Consider the following 16,595-nt stretch of genomic DNA (forward strand, 5'->3'; position numbering starts at 1 on the left):
AACTGCAGTTACGTGTGCCAAAAGGGAAAGAAAGAAAAGCATCTCCGCTCTTCAGAGAGGCCCCATTGTTAGTGGTTACAGGGAACAAAATGTTCCTTTTATATCTATAGGCTGATTGCTACCTGTTTCTGGCTCTTAACCCTTTAAAGAAAACAACATCACGGTGTTCCTGCTGAACAGCCGAACCCAGCGTCAGGAGGTGGTAACTGGGCCCGTCTAAGCCCGCTCCCAAAAGACTCCAAGTGCAGTCACACAAACTGAAGACTTTTAAAGCTTAGGTCAATTATTGAATGTTTGGCACTTTATTAAATAAGCTCCAAAACTACACACAAATGAAAGAAGTAAAAACAATAAATAGTTATTCAGCAAAACAGCTCTCTGTAGCAGCCAGCAGCACTGCAGCCCAGGCCTGAGGTACTGCTGTGGCAGGAGGGCTGGAATGCCACGCTCGCTCCCATGGCTCGGCGGGGACACACGTCTACCCCCTCCATTCCAGTTTCCAGAACAGGCGACCTCTCATTCATTACCATCCATTACCCATTTCTTTTATATACATGAAACACACTGCAGAGTATATACTAATAAGCCAAGAGCTTTATTGATGCAGCAGGCACTTTACAATGAACCCAAGAGAGCCCGCCTTCTTTGGGAGGTCGGGATGTCTGTACAGACCCTTGGGGGTTTTCCACTTCAACAAAAACCAAGCTCTCCCTTTTTTACCACACCCCTTGAATCTGCACCTGCCCAAGTCATCCTTCCCCGCTTTTACACAGGCAGTGCACACAGGTACACCTGACCAATGCGGGCCAGCCACTCTGGTAGACAGTCACAATGTCAGTTCTGCATTACTTGTGGACAAAGGCATAGACTATCAGATCCTGCAAAGGATTTAGGAAACAGTAAGACGATTTCTCCCTCCACCTTGAAAATAAAATACACTTTAGCGGATGCATGTCCTGAAATAGTTTACTTGGGAGTTCTGAGGAAGATGGTCCATTGTCAATCCCTTCTTCAACAGCCTGTGCATCCAAAATTCTTCTCAAGGTAACATGAGTCTTTTTTTTTTTTTAAACAGTCTTTCTTGCTGTAAGAACTCTTATAATGGAGCCTAGTCCTCCTACTGCTAATGCCTGTAGGGGCAGGAAAAGAAAAGGTGTCAGTTGAGACTTGGTTGGACAAGGGGAGCCTAGCTTGCCAGGGAAGATGGGACCATGCGCTCCTGACCATGTCATAGACCTTCTGAAAAAGGATTCCCACGAGAGCATGGTTAAGAGGTGCCAACAGGGTCCACATTCAAGGGATGGGGCCCTGTCCTGGAACAAAGGGTTCCCAAGAGCTGCTAGCTCTTGAGGCAGGAGAACTGGGCTTGAGAACATTGTTACCAAGCTCACACAGAGACCCCCAGTTTCCCTTTGACAAGCTCATCATGTCCCAGCCTATAGGCACAGCCGTAGGCACTTAAACAAACACTAGCCCATTAGAGCTGAAACATCAACAGGGCTGAGCACCCAGTTGCCTTAAAGGGACCAGAGAGCCTGGCCTCCATACCACTCAGTTCCCCTGAGCCCCACGACCACCTCCACCCACTAAGCCTAGGAGCTCACCTTCTGGCAGAGCACACCCACCAGCAGGACCAAAGGCCACAGCCCAGCCCCAGGCTGCCCAAGCGACCGATCCCTTAGTAAGGGCCACTCCCTTAAAACTCAACAGAGCCTTTCAGGAAGGACACAGGCTTGATGAAAGGCCCTGCTCTTATACTGACCCAAGCAAAGGACAGGCTTTTCATGCTTCAGGTGGATGAAGGCCCTGTTAAAGACACTGCCAAGGTATCTGCCACTGCCCCCTTGGGCCTGGTGAGGCTGAGGCTGGAGCAGGAAGCCCTCAGAGCTAATGGGAGGGCTCAGCCTGAATCTAAGACCCACAACCACCACCTCCACAAGCCCAAAGAAAGTATTACAAAGTCCCAGCCACCAGCAAGCCTGCCTCTACCTTACCACGCCAAGTCACCTGCCCTCACGCCTGCCCGGCACAAACCAGCAGCTAAAGCAACGGCGATTACCAGAGACGGCAGATCCCTACCAGGTGCTTCCCTGGGAGAGGTTAAGTGCTCAGATGTCCCAGGTTGCTTGAGGCATGGCCCCTTATTCTCACATGCCTATCAGACTGTCCTTTGTTTGTGTGGGATGGCCTGGCCTGCTGATTTGAACCCTGGGGTTGGGGTGACTCAGTGGGCTGCCTGATGTTCACATACCTTTTCATGCCACTGGAGTAACACTGCACTGCTATTTTCTGTGGGCTTCTCAAACCCTTTATAAATGTACTTCATGAGCAAGTCAATGCCATTTCTGTCCAGTGACTGCACAGCCTGCTCAATTTCGCTGCTCTTAAAATTTGTAAGCACTTTCAGCACCACGCCCTGGGCCCGTTCCTACAGAGGAAAGAGAAAGGGAGTGAGGCCTAGAGCCATGGCCCAGGCATATCCACATCCTGCACTGCAGGCTCAGAAACACCAAACCAAGTAGTCAGAACTCATTAGAAACACTGCCCAATTTCTAATTCATTTGGAATGCTTAAGTGAAATTCTTTTATTGATTTAAGTTTCAAAGTATCCCGAAGTATTCAAAGCCAGTAATTTATTCCACTTATTTTGGGGGAAATAAGCGGTTTCCTGGGGAGAAGCATCCCTATTTCTGATGACACCAGCAAGGCCTTAAAACTCTACAGAATCATGGGCTTCCCTGGTGGTGCAGTGGTTGAGAGTCCGCCTGCCGATGCAGGGGACACGGGTTCGTGCCCCGGTCCGGGAGGATCCCACATGCCGCGGAGCGGCTGGGCCCGTGAGGCATGGCCGCTGAGCCTGCGCATCCGGAGCCTGTGCTCCGCAACGGGAGAGGCCACAACGGTGAGAGGCCCGCGTACCGCAAAAAAAAAAAATAAAAAATAAAAACAACTCTACAGGATCATAACTATGGAGATTAACAAAAACCAGGTCTACTTGGCTGCACCTTCTGTCTGCGCTCACCCTCAATGGAACAAAGGGGCCATTTTCCTCCGTGTTTGATAGGTGCAGCCATTTATATCAAGATGCCATCAAAAAAAAAAAAAAGTGGCATCACAAGATGGCAAAACCCCAGCTCCAAAGAGACCCTTTCCCTGGACCAAATTTTAGACAGTCTCAGCGATGAGCTTTTAGACAACGTAACCGATACAGTCTGCACAACCGTATGGTCTCACCTAGTTTTTACGAGGCAGGAAATCATAAAAGCACTGAAAATCCTTACGCAAATAAAGCTTATTCAATAGCTTATAAAAGCATAACCACTGCTAAGTCCCACATGGCAAGCTAATTTATAACTCTGCTCATCAGGAAGGGCTGGGCTGACTTCTCACCCCATGAGGCCTCGGGGAGGAGTGAACGGGGAGGAGTGAACGTTTCTTTGGGGAGCGTTTACTATGAACACTGACAGCTTTGGGTGTTAGGAGCGCCAGGAGGCTTCCGTGGAAACACTGCCCGGTGCCAACTCACTTCCTTGGTAGATACTCACCGATGCAGAGATGAAACAGATGCTGTCCAGAGTCCCAGGGAGCTCACACTGGACAACCACAGCCCTGGTCCCAACACCCACCCAGCAGAGCTGCAGTTCAACCCCCTTTACCTTCACAGCTTGATTCTTGGTGTTGACGGGAGAGTTCCGCAAGGCTGCATGAAACGCCCGAAGCATGTCCCCTGTGCATCAGCACCAGTTAAGGATGGCTAGGCTCTAGCATGTTCATGCTTTTATTAACGAACTCATTTCAAAAAGAGCTCAAGAGAGTGGAGTCAAATGGCATCTATCCACATCCACCCGCCTCCCACTGTGGCCTCCCGGTGGGCACAGCCAGTTCAGAGGGTAGCCTACAGGCTCTCCTGAGCCACATGGAGGGTGGGTGGGGCATCTCTGCCAAACCTGCAAACCCCTCCTCTGCCGGCCCCAAAACCTTCCCCTTCAAAGCAAGTTTGGACACGGACTCGCTCCCTCCCGGGAAGGGAGTAGCAAAGCAACTGCCCCCGCAGGGTAACTTGCAGCAAAATCTGACTGAGCTGATGTGCACTTACTTGGCACCCTATCTGCCCTACTGGACCCTCACGACCACCGAGTAAGGTTATCATTTTCATCTTCTCATTCTCAAAAGGGAAGAACAAAGGCACAAATGGAGGTCTCCTAACTCTTAATCCAATGTTTTCTATCAGTTAAACTATTAAAGAAATTAAGATGTTCTAAAACTTTTATCCTCCAAGACCTACCCAAGTCAGTGAGGTCCCAACTGGGGGAAATTTAACAATCTAAAAGAACCTTTTGCCAACAAAATGAATCAATCCTCCCCTCCTTGCTCCCCAAACCTTAGCTGGAGTCCTGACATAATCTTTGCTGAGCTCTGAATAGCCAGTGCTCAAAAGAAAATTACAATCTGGGTTAGGTCCCCAAAGGTGACACCTATTTTAAACTGAATTACATCAGTTGACTTTCATTTCCTCATCTGAAACACTGGCTTCAGCCAAAAAGCTTCAAAAATAGAACAAGAAATGGCTTCCGCCCAATCGGGTCTCTACTCCTGTTCATGCAGCGATACCCATGTGTGAACAGCCAGAACCTCCCAAGCAAAGCCGAGTCCCTGGTCTTCCCTAGTGTGGCCTCCATCTTGACTGAGCTGGGCCCACACACCCAGGGAGCCACCCCTGTGGAGCTCCCTAGCACCCTGCTGGGCTCTGATCCACCTTCCAATCTGAGAGGCAGCCCACTCTCCCACACCCCTGTATCTGTCAGCTTTGGAATTCCTTTTTCCCAGCCTGGTTAGGGCCAGTGTGATATCAGCCACTGATAATTTCTACCTCAGAACTCTTTTCGAATTTGACATCCCAGAGCAATAGGCAGAGTCCCAGAGGCTTCAGAGGAAACGAAGGCTGGCGCTCGCTCTTCACTAACCAGCACGGTTGGGAAACAAAATATTTCAGAAGATGAATGGGTAAGGGTAGGATAACTAGTCCACAGGGGCAAAAAGAGTCACTGCTTTAGAGTTAATCTCTCTACAGCACCCCTCTACCAAACATTCACTATAGGTGTTGATAGGTAGGGGGCCTTCAGCAGCTGGGGAAAACTGGGGAGTAGGGAGGGGCATACCATTTATCAAGCTGGCCTGTCTCAGCTGGTTTTAGGCCCTTCCAGAGAACAGGCTGTGGAGGCCAAGGAACCGTGCCCAGCCCCTGGTCTCCTCTAGATCAGGGTTTCTCAACCACAGCACTACGACTGACATTTTAGACCAGATGACTGATGTGGGGTCTGTCCTGTGCATGCATGGTACAATATTTAGCAGCATCTCTGGCCTCTATGCACTAGATTCCAGTAGCACTCCCTCCCACCCCCCAAGTTGTGACAAACACAGTATCTCCAAACATCGACAAATTTCCTCAAGGGGAGGAGACTGCAAAATCATTCAAAACTACTGCTCTGGACAGATCCCCCTCCAGAGGACCAGAAGGTGCCTCAGCAAGGAAGAAAAGGAGCCAATTCTTTAAAATCCCTACAAGGTCTCAGATCCTGTGCCCAGGTGTTTTCACATGTCATCTCATCACTGCTAACAGCTCTTTGTGACAAGAATCATTATTCTGATTTTAAAGGCAATGAATCCGAGGCTCAGAGAAGGAAAATGATGTGTTCAAGGTCACAAAGCTAAGCTGTCCAGCTGGCCTTCAAACCCAAGGATGCCTGACTCCAAAGCCAAGCTCTTTCTACAATCCCCTGCTGCCACTCCACCCACAGGCCCAAGGTGCATGTCCAGGACACTTACTGTATGTCCAGCACTGTGCTAAAGCCTTCTGGGATGTTGTCCAGTGATGGTCCCATGGAACCTATAAGCCCAGCTTGGTTCTCCTCCTTTTAACACAGGAGGATACTGAGGTTCAGAGAGTGTAAGTGACCTATTCAAAGTCACACAGCTATAGAAGACTGAGTTGGGTCTGTGTGGATGCACAGCCCACGCTCTATTTCATGTGTGTGATCTCCCACCATGACTCGCTTCCCTATACAGTACTAGGACAGGCCCACTCCCTACATCCCCTCACTCCAATCAACCAACCCCTATCCCTACTCCCCTCGCCTCTGTTCTAAGACTCCTAGAAGCCCTTTCTATAGTTTAATAATCTAACATAAATCCAAGACCTGGCACATGGTAGGGACTCAGCAAATAGTAGCTCCTTCCTCCTTCCTTCCTGGGCCCCACATTTGCCAGGATTTCAGTTCTCATTTGCTAACCTCCCCTTCCCCAATCCCAAGAGGTACACTCTCCATGGTAACAAGGTTTCTGACACTGTCATTAGTGGAGGAACTACCATCCCCTGATGTGCTAAGCCTAGGTCTCCAAGCAGCCTCAAGGAACCTATCATGTGAGGAGCGTACCAAGAGATGACCTTCAACAAGTCTCTGCAGCACCAAGACCAAGACAGCAGATAACCGGACCTTGCCCTCCCCTTTTGTGGATGGTCTGGGCCACAGGCCTGACGCTGGAGTCCTTTCAGCAATGCCTGCCCATGAGCCAGGTTCTACACCAGACTGCAGAATCAACCTTCCCTCATGGGGGCCCTTCTCATGGCCCCATTTCACCAATGGGGTAAGCAGGGTGACCCTGATGGGGCAGGAAATACACGTTTGACTCACCACCTTTGAAAACACATTTCTGTTCAAACAAAGAAAGTCTGCAGGTTTTTGTTTCAAAGGCACATTGGAGGAACACTGTAGGACTCCTCCCAAGGCAGTCTATGGGCTCGACTTCCCAAGCTGAGTCAACTGATTAAACACCCAGAACCTGATTTATATACAGTACAGCATGAGCCTCCAACCCTGCCCTGGCCAGTGCGGGGGAGGGGTAGGCACTTCCTGTAACACCATTTGAATCAAGAAAAATCCTTCCTGTGAGAATAAGTCAGTTTCCTGTGCTCAAACTGCTAAGGGACCAAGCAGGCTGTGACAGCCAACTCTATTTTTAATCTTGTTTTCTAAATGCTTGTTTTCTGTGACCACAGAACAGTCATTTCCAGTCGTGGGGCTCTACTTTTACATCTCACTTTATGCTGCCTGTTTTTTCTTAGCTCTAAACGACTAGTTTTTTCCACTGCTTCCTGCACAAGAAGCCTATGCGGGGGTGGGGGGGCAAAACTCACTTGTTGAACGTGGCTGAGACCATCGAGGTCCAAAGCCCAATGAATGGTCATAACTAAGAATAGGTGAGGAAGAGTGGCATTAAGCCGCAGGGTCAGAATGATTCTGGGGTGGGAGGTGCGATCTCAAACCTCAGGGCTGGACTAAGGCTGCAGCCTTGGCTCCCCCCATGGGGCCTTTCTTCCCCGCAGCCATCCACCCACCTATTTTCAGGTGGTGCTGCAATTCGGCCCGAGAGGACTGTGCCTGGGAGCCGCCCTGGCCGCTCAATTACTCAGCGGTGGCTCACCTCGGCGCCTCCCGCCGATCATGCCCGAGTATAGCCCCGTTTCCCGCATGGGAGGGATGGAGTGATCGGGCGCCCAAGGAAGGGCCAGCCTGAGGGCGTGGGGAGGCAAGGGGGAAGAAAGGGGAGAGGTCTCGTGCAAGAGTGAGGGGCCTACGAGCCGGAGGCCCCTCCGGCACGCTCCTGGGGCCGCCGAGCAGGCCGGCCCACCAGGATCCGGGGGCCGCGTGGGGCCGCGCTTTTGAGGGAGGCTCCGAGGGCTCGGGCCGGGGACAAGGAGAGTGGGGAGGCTGGGTCAGAGGGAAGTGGGGATGCGTGGCCCGAGGAGAGCCAGGTCGGAAGGGAGTCGGGAGACTGACCTGAGAGGTCCGGGGCTGAGAGGAGTGGGGAGGTCGGCCTGAAGGGCCGGAGCCGGGGATGAGGGAAGTGGGAAGGCCGGGCCAAAGGGGAGTCCGGGCCGCCGCGCGGGAGAAGGATATTGCCGCAGGAGCCCGTCCACCTCGCTAGGATCCGGGCCTGGCTCGGCCGCCGCCGCCGCCGCCTCCTCCTGTTCGTCCACGAATTTGTTCTCGTCAAATTCGTCGATGTCCACCCGACGGAAGCGCGAGGACAGCGTGTTCCGGGCCATGGCGGGGGCTCGGCGCCCGCTCGTGCAGCTACGCTCCGGGGAAGACCTCCACTCCACTCCGCTCGGAACCGGCTCCGGCTCGGGGGCGGGAAGCTGCCACCCGGCACCTCCTCCACCTCCTCCGCGCGCAGCCGCCGCCGCCCGCCCACTTCCGGCCCACGCCGGAACCGGATGTGCAGGTGGGAGGGGGGGTGGGGCGCGTCGGGAAGCGCCGGGAAAGAGGCCTGTGGAGCTCCGAGGGACTCCTGGCTTCATGGAGGTAAAGTCTTCCCGTCTGAGGAGCAGGCGCCCAATCCCGCGCAGGCCCAGCACGTGGACGCCATAACTGCGCACTTCGGCTTCGCTCCTGCACCCGAGGGGGCCGGGGCGGGCACACTCGCCGACTTCGGGTGTCATCTCTGCCCAGACTGAGGGGGCACGGGGCCCCCAGGATAAGGCGCCCGGCTCGGCCTGTCGAGTGCCGGGCAGGCTTCTTAGAGAAGAAACCTTCGAGCTGAGGCCTGAGGGATGAGTAGTAATTCTTATGCCCCGGGGAGTGACCTGGGGTGGGAGAACCTCAGTCTCGGATTTTAGGAGCTTTGGACGCCACCCCACTGAGCTCAGTGGAGGTTGCGTCTGCCTTATTGTTGTAGTGACCGTATTGTTAATGGGCTGGGAGACTTTAAAGACGTTTAAGTGTATCCAGGGTGCTGACAAGACATTTGGGTTTGAGCGGGCGGCGGCCCCGCGTCTGTAGCAGTCACCTTGACCGGGTGTGTAGGGGGCGGGGATAGGGGGATGACCCTGTGGCCACCATCCTGGCAGGAAGGGCAAGGTCCTCGGGGGCTGAGATATCTTGCCTGGCTGGAGAGGAATATCCTGGTAGGAAGCGAACCCCCAGAGTCTGAGATGGGGAGAGAGAGGGCAGAGTCAAGGACAACATTGTAGTGCCAAGATTAGGTGCCTGGGTTGTTGCTTGAGGGGTTCTATCAATGAGACTTAGCCTGAGACTACACTGGGTCTTTGTTTTCATATAATAGTTTTCGTTTTAATAAAGACCAGTAGAAGTTAATGAGATGTGACTCGTTTTCATTGCTTCGAATACTTCCCATTGAACTGTGTCTACAGATCAAAAAATATTGTCAGACTAGGATGCTACCTAATTTTGGGTGCTAAAGATAGACTCCTACAGTGGGAAGCAGGTGCTAAATAAAAGTATCAGGTGGCTTCCCTGGTGGCACAGTGGTTGAGAGTCCGCCTGCCGATGCAGGGGACACGGGTTCGTGCCCCGGTCTGGGAAGATCCCACATGCCGCGGAGCGGCTGGGCCCGTGAGCCATGGCCGCTGAGCCTGCGCGTCCGGAGCCTGTGCTCTGCGACGGGAGAGGCCACAACGGTGAGAGGCCCGCGTACCGCAAAAAAAAAAAAGTATCGGGTCCTGGAAGACCTGCCTATCAGCTCCATACCTTGGAAGAAATCTGTGTGACCTAGGGAGGCCACAAGACAACAGAAATTCATATCCCCAGAACATCCTGATCAGAAGGAATTTTAAACCAAAATGCCCGTTTTACAAGTAAGGAAATAGCCCCCAAATAAACTGGTGAATGAAATAATGTCACTGTTTATGACCGTGGATCTCCATTCCAGTCAAGGGGGCAGAATTAAAAATTCACACTATGTCAGGGATGACTGTATTCTGAGGAGAAGAAAAAAACAACATGCAGTTTCTGAGAGTAACTCAGATAAAGTGGTCAAGAGAAGTGTCCCCGAGGAGGTGACGCTGATCAAGGACCTGCAGGAAGTGAAGGAGGGAGCCGAGCAAAGGCTCAAAGACAGGGCAGGCTTGGAGTATTCCAGAAACAGCAGGGCCATACTGGAGCAGAAGAGTGAGAAGAAATGAGATGGAAGGGAGGTGGGGGGGAGGGGCGGGTGCTGTAGAGCTTTGTAGGCTGAGGAAAGGATGTGGTCTTAACTCGGGACAGCCCTGGAAATTCTGGGCAGAGCAGTGACATGATCTGACTTGAAAAGGGTCCCTCAAATGTGTATTGAGAACACATGGGAGCCTGAGCCAAAGTAGGTGATTTAAGAAGTGACATCAATGGTCCAGGTGACAGGCAATGGCAGCTCAGGCCAGGCAGGTGCCAGTAACAGTGGTGGGAAGAGGTTGGGTATTTTGAAGAAAGAGGCTGCAGAATTTGGGAGTGGGTTGGATGTGGCATGTAAGAGAAACAGGGTAGTCATAGGTGACTTCAAGTTCAGAAAAGATGTACACAATCATTACCTTTAACAGAACTATAAGCATTTGGAAAATATGATAGTCAAGTCCCTGTGCACCATTCAACTTCCATTTAAGACTAATCCATGCCCAGAATGTCCTCTGCTCTCTCTTCTCCACCTCCCTCCACTTCCTGGAAGCATGCCTCCCCGTGATCTTGGGCAAAGCTGATTAATTCAGTTCATCCAACAGGCATCCATATGCTGGGCCTGGAGATGAGAAAAACCAAACCAGGTGTCAGCCATGGTTCTGACCCCTGGAGAACTTCCAGGCTGGCTGTGGAGATAGATACGTAAATTTATTTTAATTCAGTATGTTTGGGGCTAAAGAGAGGATTGCCCAGAAAGCTCTGCACACAAGGGCCGTCTGTGTCCCAATTTAGTCCAAGGCTACTATCCATTAATGGAAACCCATAAGGGGATGGGAGAAGGCTTCCTGGAGGAGACACGTGACAGCAGCAAGGGGCCAACCTGGCTTTAACTAGAGCTCTAACGTGTGGATGTGCCTTTGTTAAGGGCAATGGAGTGACACTAGAGCACAGATTCATGCTTGCTGGTTGGGGCAACAATGCAACCGTCCAGTCAGAAAGCCTGAGCACTTTCCCTTGTGAAATCCGCCTTTTAACTTTCAGGCCATCTCAAGTGTTCATTCAACTGGGAATATTGATGGTGATGATATTTTGAGCGCTTGTTATGCATCAGGTGTTTCGTTTTGTTGGCCGTGCCCCACGGCATGTGGGATCTTAGTTCCCCGACCAGGGATGGAACCTCTGCCTCCTACATTGGAACTTCAGTCTTAACCACTGGACCGCCAGGGAAGTCCTGCATCAGGTCTTGTGCTAAGAGTTTTACATGTTATCTTCCTGATCCTTATAAATACCCCATATCACAGGTGAGGAAACTAAGACTCAGGGAGGGGAAGGGAGAGTCAGCTAGCACCAGGCAACAGGATAAGAATTTGAAACCGGGTCAGGTTCACTAAGAAAAGGCCATGAATGTTTCCCCTAACGCATGCTGTCTCCACTAGAATTTTTTTGCAGTTGGATTATAGTTGTCTGACACCGCCCTTCCCCGCCCACCTTGGACTTTAAATTCCTCCAAGGCAGAGGCCATGTTAATTCATCTTTGAAAACCCTCAACCTTCATACTCTGTACCCCCGGAACACCGGCGCCCAGCACTGAGTAGCACAGACTGGGCGACCTGCAAATGTTTACCAAATGAATGAATGAATGAATAAATGAATGGATGAATCCGAGTCTTTACTAGTCCAGTAAATTGCCGCCACCTCAGGCCTCGACTTCCCCACAGCGCTGCTCTGGGCAATACGCCGAACCCAAGTATTCTCCAGAGCGCGGGAAGAAGACGCGGTCACTGCTGGGCGGGTCTCCGGCTCCTCGGGGCGGGGCTCGGCGGGCCGGACCACAGCTTTCCTCGCGCGGGGGTGAGGCGGAAGGGGCGGAGCCAGGGCTCCCTCGCCAGCGTTATTGACCACGCCCGCCGCCACCCGGCTGTAGTTGTGGAGGTCAGCCCCGCCCCTTCCTCTTTCCCTCCGAGAAGGCAGCGGAGGCCGGCTGTACAGTCATGGTGGGTGTAGGACAATCGGGCACCATCCGCGCGCTGTGGGGCTCAGGGACTGGGGTGGGGGTCGCGTGGCGAACCCTGAGAGCCCATCTACCAACCCGGCCTGTGGGAGGCCCTGCGTAATGGCCTAGCGCCGCCCCAGCCGGCCCCTCGCTTTCTCCCCACGTAGGCCTAGACCAGGAGAGGTACGCGCGCTCTGCCGGGGCCTCCGTCTTTCCCCCTGCGGAATGGGGGTAGTGGCCCAGCCTCGCAGCAGGCCTGGGCGAGGGCGCGCCTGCTGCGGCCTGGGTTGCCCTGCCCAAGGCACGGTAGTGCTGGGCCTCCAGCGCGCTCCTGGCCCAGGGCGAGGCGCGCGCCCTCCAGGGGCTGATTACGACGCAGGTGGAGGGGACGATGGCCGGTGGAAGCCTCGGTAAGTGGCCGAGGGGGAGACGGCCCCGCTGGGTGTTTGACCCAGACCCTTTCTTTCGCTCAGGCCAAGATTAAGGCTCGAGACCTTCGCGGCAAGAAGAAGGAGGAGCTGCTGAAACAGCTGGAGGACCTGAAAGTGGAGCTGTCCCAGCTACGCGTGGCTAAAGTAACAGGCGGCGCGGCTTCCAAACTCTCCAAGATGTAAGTGACGGGAGGCCAGACTACGGCCCTCTGGGCGTGGGGTGACATATGCGTCGGGAACATTTGTGGATTTTCGAAGTTGGCTTAAGGAGGTGTCCATTTAAGTGCCCATTCCATGCATCCGTGGGTCGGAATGTCGTGCCCTTCCTAGCCAGCCTCTCTAGGCTCCCCTTGCTCATGCCCAGGTGCGTGGTGACCTGCCTTTGACCTGTGGTCCTTTGCCTGGAGTAACCTCCTTCAACTTCTCTGGCTGGAGAAAGAACTGGGTGTCCCTGAAGACTCATTTTAATGGTACCTTCGAACGTCTCATTGATCCCTTTCTCCTACCTCCCACCAGCATTTGGATTTTTTTCCACATCCCCCTTCACTTGGTTGAGGGACCCCTTGCACCCCTTACTTGAGTTGTAGTGTAACTTACTGATGTATGTGGAGCAAGAGTCAAGATTTGTGAAAGGAGCATGGATTTGGAGTTAGTCAACCTGGGCATAAATTCCACTTCTGCCACATCCTACTTGGTGGGTAGATTGGCTCACCACCCAGGTTTTTCTTTCCTCTTTTATAAAATGGGCACCCAATAATATTCCTGTGGTGGTGCATGCTGAATCCTCAAGACTGTGTTTACCAGTCATTTACTAAGCAGCACTCATATTCAACATGACGGCAAATTCACTTAACCCCAGCCTGTTCCTGTCTTCAGCCTTGTCCCCTCCCCAGTGGCCCCTCCTGTGACTCCCTAATCAGCTTGCGGCATGATTCCCTCCAGTCAGCTCATTCAGATTGGCATTGGTTAGGTCGTTTAGCTGATTGGCATTGGTTAGGTCGTCTTCATAGTCCTCAGGATATATGGCCTGGGATGGGAGATCTTTCCTGATCTGCCCTTCACCTCTCATTAAGCCTCCTCAGTGAATACTTCACAACTCTTCTAAAGCACTGGATGTGCCAGCCGTTCCATGTCCCCAGTCCTTGGATACTCATCCATTGTCTCTCTTCCCTCCAGAACACCTTCCTCCTGGGCTGGGTTAGGTACCTCCTGGGTGAATGTGGGTGAGCTGATGGGGAATGCCCCTGCCCTATGACATCTGGGTCAGGCCCTGAAATAGATACCTTGGGGAGTGCTGTGTGTCTTCCCCATTTTGATCGATGTCTCTGTTTTGTAGCCGTGTTGTTCGCAAATCCATCGCCCGTGTACTCACCGTCATTAACCAGACTCAGAAAGAGAACCTCAGGAAATTCTATAAGGTTAGTGGCTAAGGGACAGTGGTGCTTGGCTAGAGGAGCAGTATGGCAAGCTTCTGCTGGGGTGCTTGGGACTGGGCTTTCTAGAGACTTCTCAGCTTGTGGATGTGTTCGCCTTCTTACTAGCATGTGGCATGCAGACTGCATTTCCTTGGGGCTGCAGTTGTCAAGAAATCAAAGATGTGGGAGTCTGGCTGGAGATGGGTTTTGAATAAAACCTCACGAGCTGAGTTTGGGCAGTCTTGTTTAAATGTTTTAATGGTCTTGCTAGCACTGTCAGTCACTGCCAAGCATCTGGTATCCTCATTTTTCAAATGATGACCTCAACGCTTAGAGAGGTTAAGTTGCCCAGCGCCACCTACAGTAAATGGATTGGGCCTAGGTTCCAAACCATGTCTTGGTAAGGGTGGATTGAGTGCTTCCTGGAGATTTTCCACAGGTGCCTGCCCCTCACTCAGCCTAGAATTTTTATAATCATTTTTTGCTTGTGCCTAAAACTAGTGTTGTCAGGGTTCAAGCTATGAAGTGGAACCAGTAGGAGATTTTATATACTGTGTATGCACACATTTGGTTTATTACAAGGAAATGGCTTGTTTGATGGTGGGGTACACACTTGTTGGGAAGAGAGGATCTGTGAGCAAGCTGGAGCTCAAGGTTTGGTTGAAGCTGCTGCCCTCAGGTGGATTTCTTGGGGGAAGCCACAGTCCTGCCTTTAAGGCCTTTCAACTGTGATCAGGCCCACCCAGGTTACTCTGGATAATCTCTTAATTAAAGCTGACTGATAGGGGCTTTGATAGCATCTGCAGAATGGCTTCATATCAATACCCAAATCAGTGTTTGAATGACTGGAGGGTTTGACACATCAAAAAAGTCAACACGGTGTGCCACCGGGGCTGGCTGCCCAGGGGACAGCAGCATGTGGGGGGAGGGTTGCTGCCACCCCCGGACGTGTGCGCATTGTTTGGGGGAACGTATTCTGAGAATTGGGTCTGGAGCTTTCATCAGCCTCTGAGGGGACCATGTAGAGTTGTGGCCTGGAAAAATTGCCTTCATGACCATCCAGTGAGTACACTCCCCCAAACAGCCAGGCAGGACTCCTGGAGATAGAGGTAAGGTCTCTATGAGAGACGTTGATCTTCGATACAGTAACCTCTGGCCATGCGTGCCTATTAAGTGCTTATGTGGCCACAGTGACTGAAGGATGTAAACAGTGTGTGGCTAGTGGCCACTCTTGGACAGCAGAGCTCTAAGGTGCTTGGTAAATTGGAAACAGATGAAGCCCTGACCTGTACCAACTGATATGAGGGATGTGGGTGGACAGACATTCATGCTTCCAGGTCCCCCCACAGAGCTTGCCCTCATCTCCTGCTTAGCTTTTTCCCTGCAGTTCTCTGCACTGAGGCTGTTCATGACCTGAACCCCGCTTAGCTCACATACGCCTGCCATGTGCCTACCCCTCCAGGCTGTTGGCAGCTCCCAGCCTGAGCTGTCACTATTCAGGGCTTTTGTGCCCACTCTGGTTTCTCTTGCAGTTGACGTGCCCGTTGCTTTCAAGGCTGTTGTCAGTCATTTAGGTGAAACCTTCCTTAATCTCTTTCCTCCTCCACACTGATGCACCACTTGTTTTCCATTTTCCACTGTGCTGGGAGCTCCTTGAGCAGGGAGCAGGTCTCATTTGTAGCTAAACCAGCACCCAGCACAGGGCCTCAAAATGAAGAGGCCCCAGGGGACCTTTGCAGAACAAAGGGGACCATGAGAGCTGCCTTAGCCTAGACTCCTCACTGAGGAGGAAGTGGCTCGGGAACGAGTGGGAGCAGAGATGGAGAGACAATGCCCTGAGAAAGGTCTAGGAACGAGCCAAGTCAGGAAGAGGGGCTTGGCCCCTCATAGCAGGATGGTCTCGGCCGAGCCAGGTCTTCCCTCTGAGATGCATGTGTTCGGTGGGAATGTCACCACAGGTACCTGGCAGGTCCTTCAGATAAATTGAGCACCAGCTTAAGCTGCACATCTCACCCTCCCGTACACACACACATAATTTAAGCGAAGATAACAGGAAATGCCCCCAGGACTCGGTGGGTACCAGACTTCCCTTGCTGGGTTGGGGTGTGATGTTGACTCCACGGCTGGCAATCTGGTGGAAAGAGCACCAAGTAGGGAGTGGGTTGACTTGGGTGTGCACCCCAAGTTCCACTACAGCTTCACTGAGATTTGGGCAAAATTACTTCCTAGCCCAACAAATCAATATACTTAAGGAAAATGAGGACAGTCCTTCCCAGCCTTGAACTTGGGGGAATTAAAGAGCTAGGAAGCAAAGTATGGCCTGGCAACACTTCAGTCTCCAGTCCCCTCCTGGGCTGGGTGTCATACAGCTCCTCACGCTTGCATCTCCCCAGGCACATCCCAGCATCTCAGTTCCGACTCTGTGGCTTCCTTAGCTACCGCAATAGCTCCCAAACCCTGGTCCTCATGTTCCCCCACTCCCCCTCACCCAGGGCAAGAAGTACAAGCCCCTGGATCTGCGGCCCAAGAAAACGCGTGCCATGCGCCGCCGGCTCAACAAACACGAAGAGAACCTGAAGACCAAGAAGCAGCAGCGGAAGGAGCGGCTGTACCCACTCCGGAAGTACGCGGTCAAGGCCTGAGCATCCAGGTGTCAATAAAACAAACAAACTGGCTGGTGTTGCTTTGTGTTTATAGGGGTTTCTACTAAGTGCCGGAGAGAAGGGCTGGTGTGGCCCTGGTTATGGTTACCGGGTGTCTGATGGATCCCAGCAGGCTGGCCTGCTGCTGTTGGCCCTGGTGGGGG

At 52.4% G+C, this 16,595-nt stretch overlaps 2 protein-coding genes across 2 annotated transcripts; one reads left to right on the forward strand and one right to left on the reverse strand.

Annotated features, from left to right (window-relative positions):
- Positions 1–286: 286 nt before the first annotated feature.
- On the reverse strand, positions 287–8,221 carry ARPC5L (actin related protein 2/3 complex subunit 5 like). The gene is made up of 4 exons (XM_082655831.1): positions 7,958–8,221; positions 3,657–3,728; positions 2,252–2,428; positions 287–1,130 (listed from the first exon to the last, which is right to left on the reverse strand). Exons 1-4 carry the CDS (start codon positions 8,105–8,107, stop codon positions 1,068–1,070), a joined length of 462 nt encoding a protein of 153 aa, XP_082511957.1. The 5' UTR covers positions 8,108–8,221; the 3' UTR covers positions 287–1,067.
- Positions 8,222–11,871: 3,650 nt separating this feature from the next.
- On the forward strand, positions 11,872–16,464 carry RPL35 (ribosomal protein L35). The gene is made up of 4 exons (XM_082656019.1): positions 11,872–11,944; positions 12,417–12,553; positions 13,711–13,792; positions 16,282–16,464. The coding sequence occupies exons 1-4, from the start codon at positions 11,942–11,944 to the stop codon at positions 16,429–16,431; spliced, it is 372 nt and encodes a 123-aa protein (XP_082512145.1). The 5' UTR covers positions 11,872–11,941; the 3' UTR covers positions 16,432–16,464.
- Positions 16,465–16,595: the final 131 nt, after the last annotated feature.

The sequence above is a fragment of the Grampus griseus genome, assembly GCF_964374135.1.
Source record: "Grampus griseus genome assembly, chromosome: 6".
Taxonomy (NCBI): domain Eukaryota; kingdom Metazoa; phylum Chordata; class Mammalia; order Artiodactyla; family Delphinidae; genus Grampus; species Grampus griseus.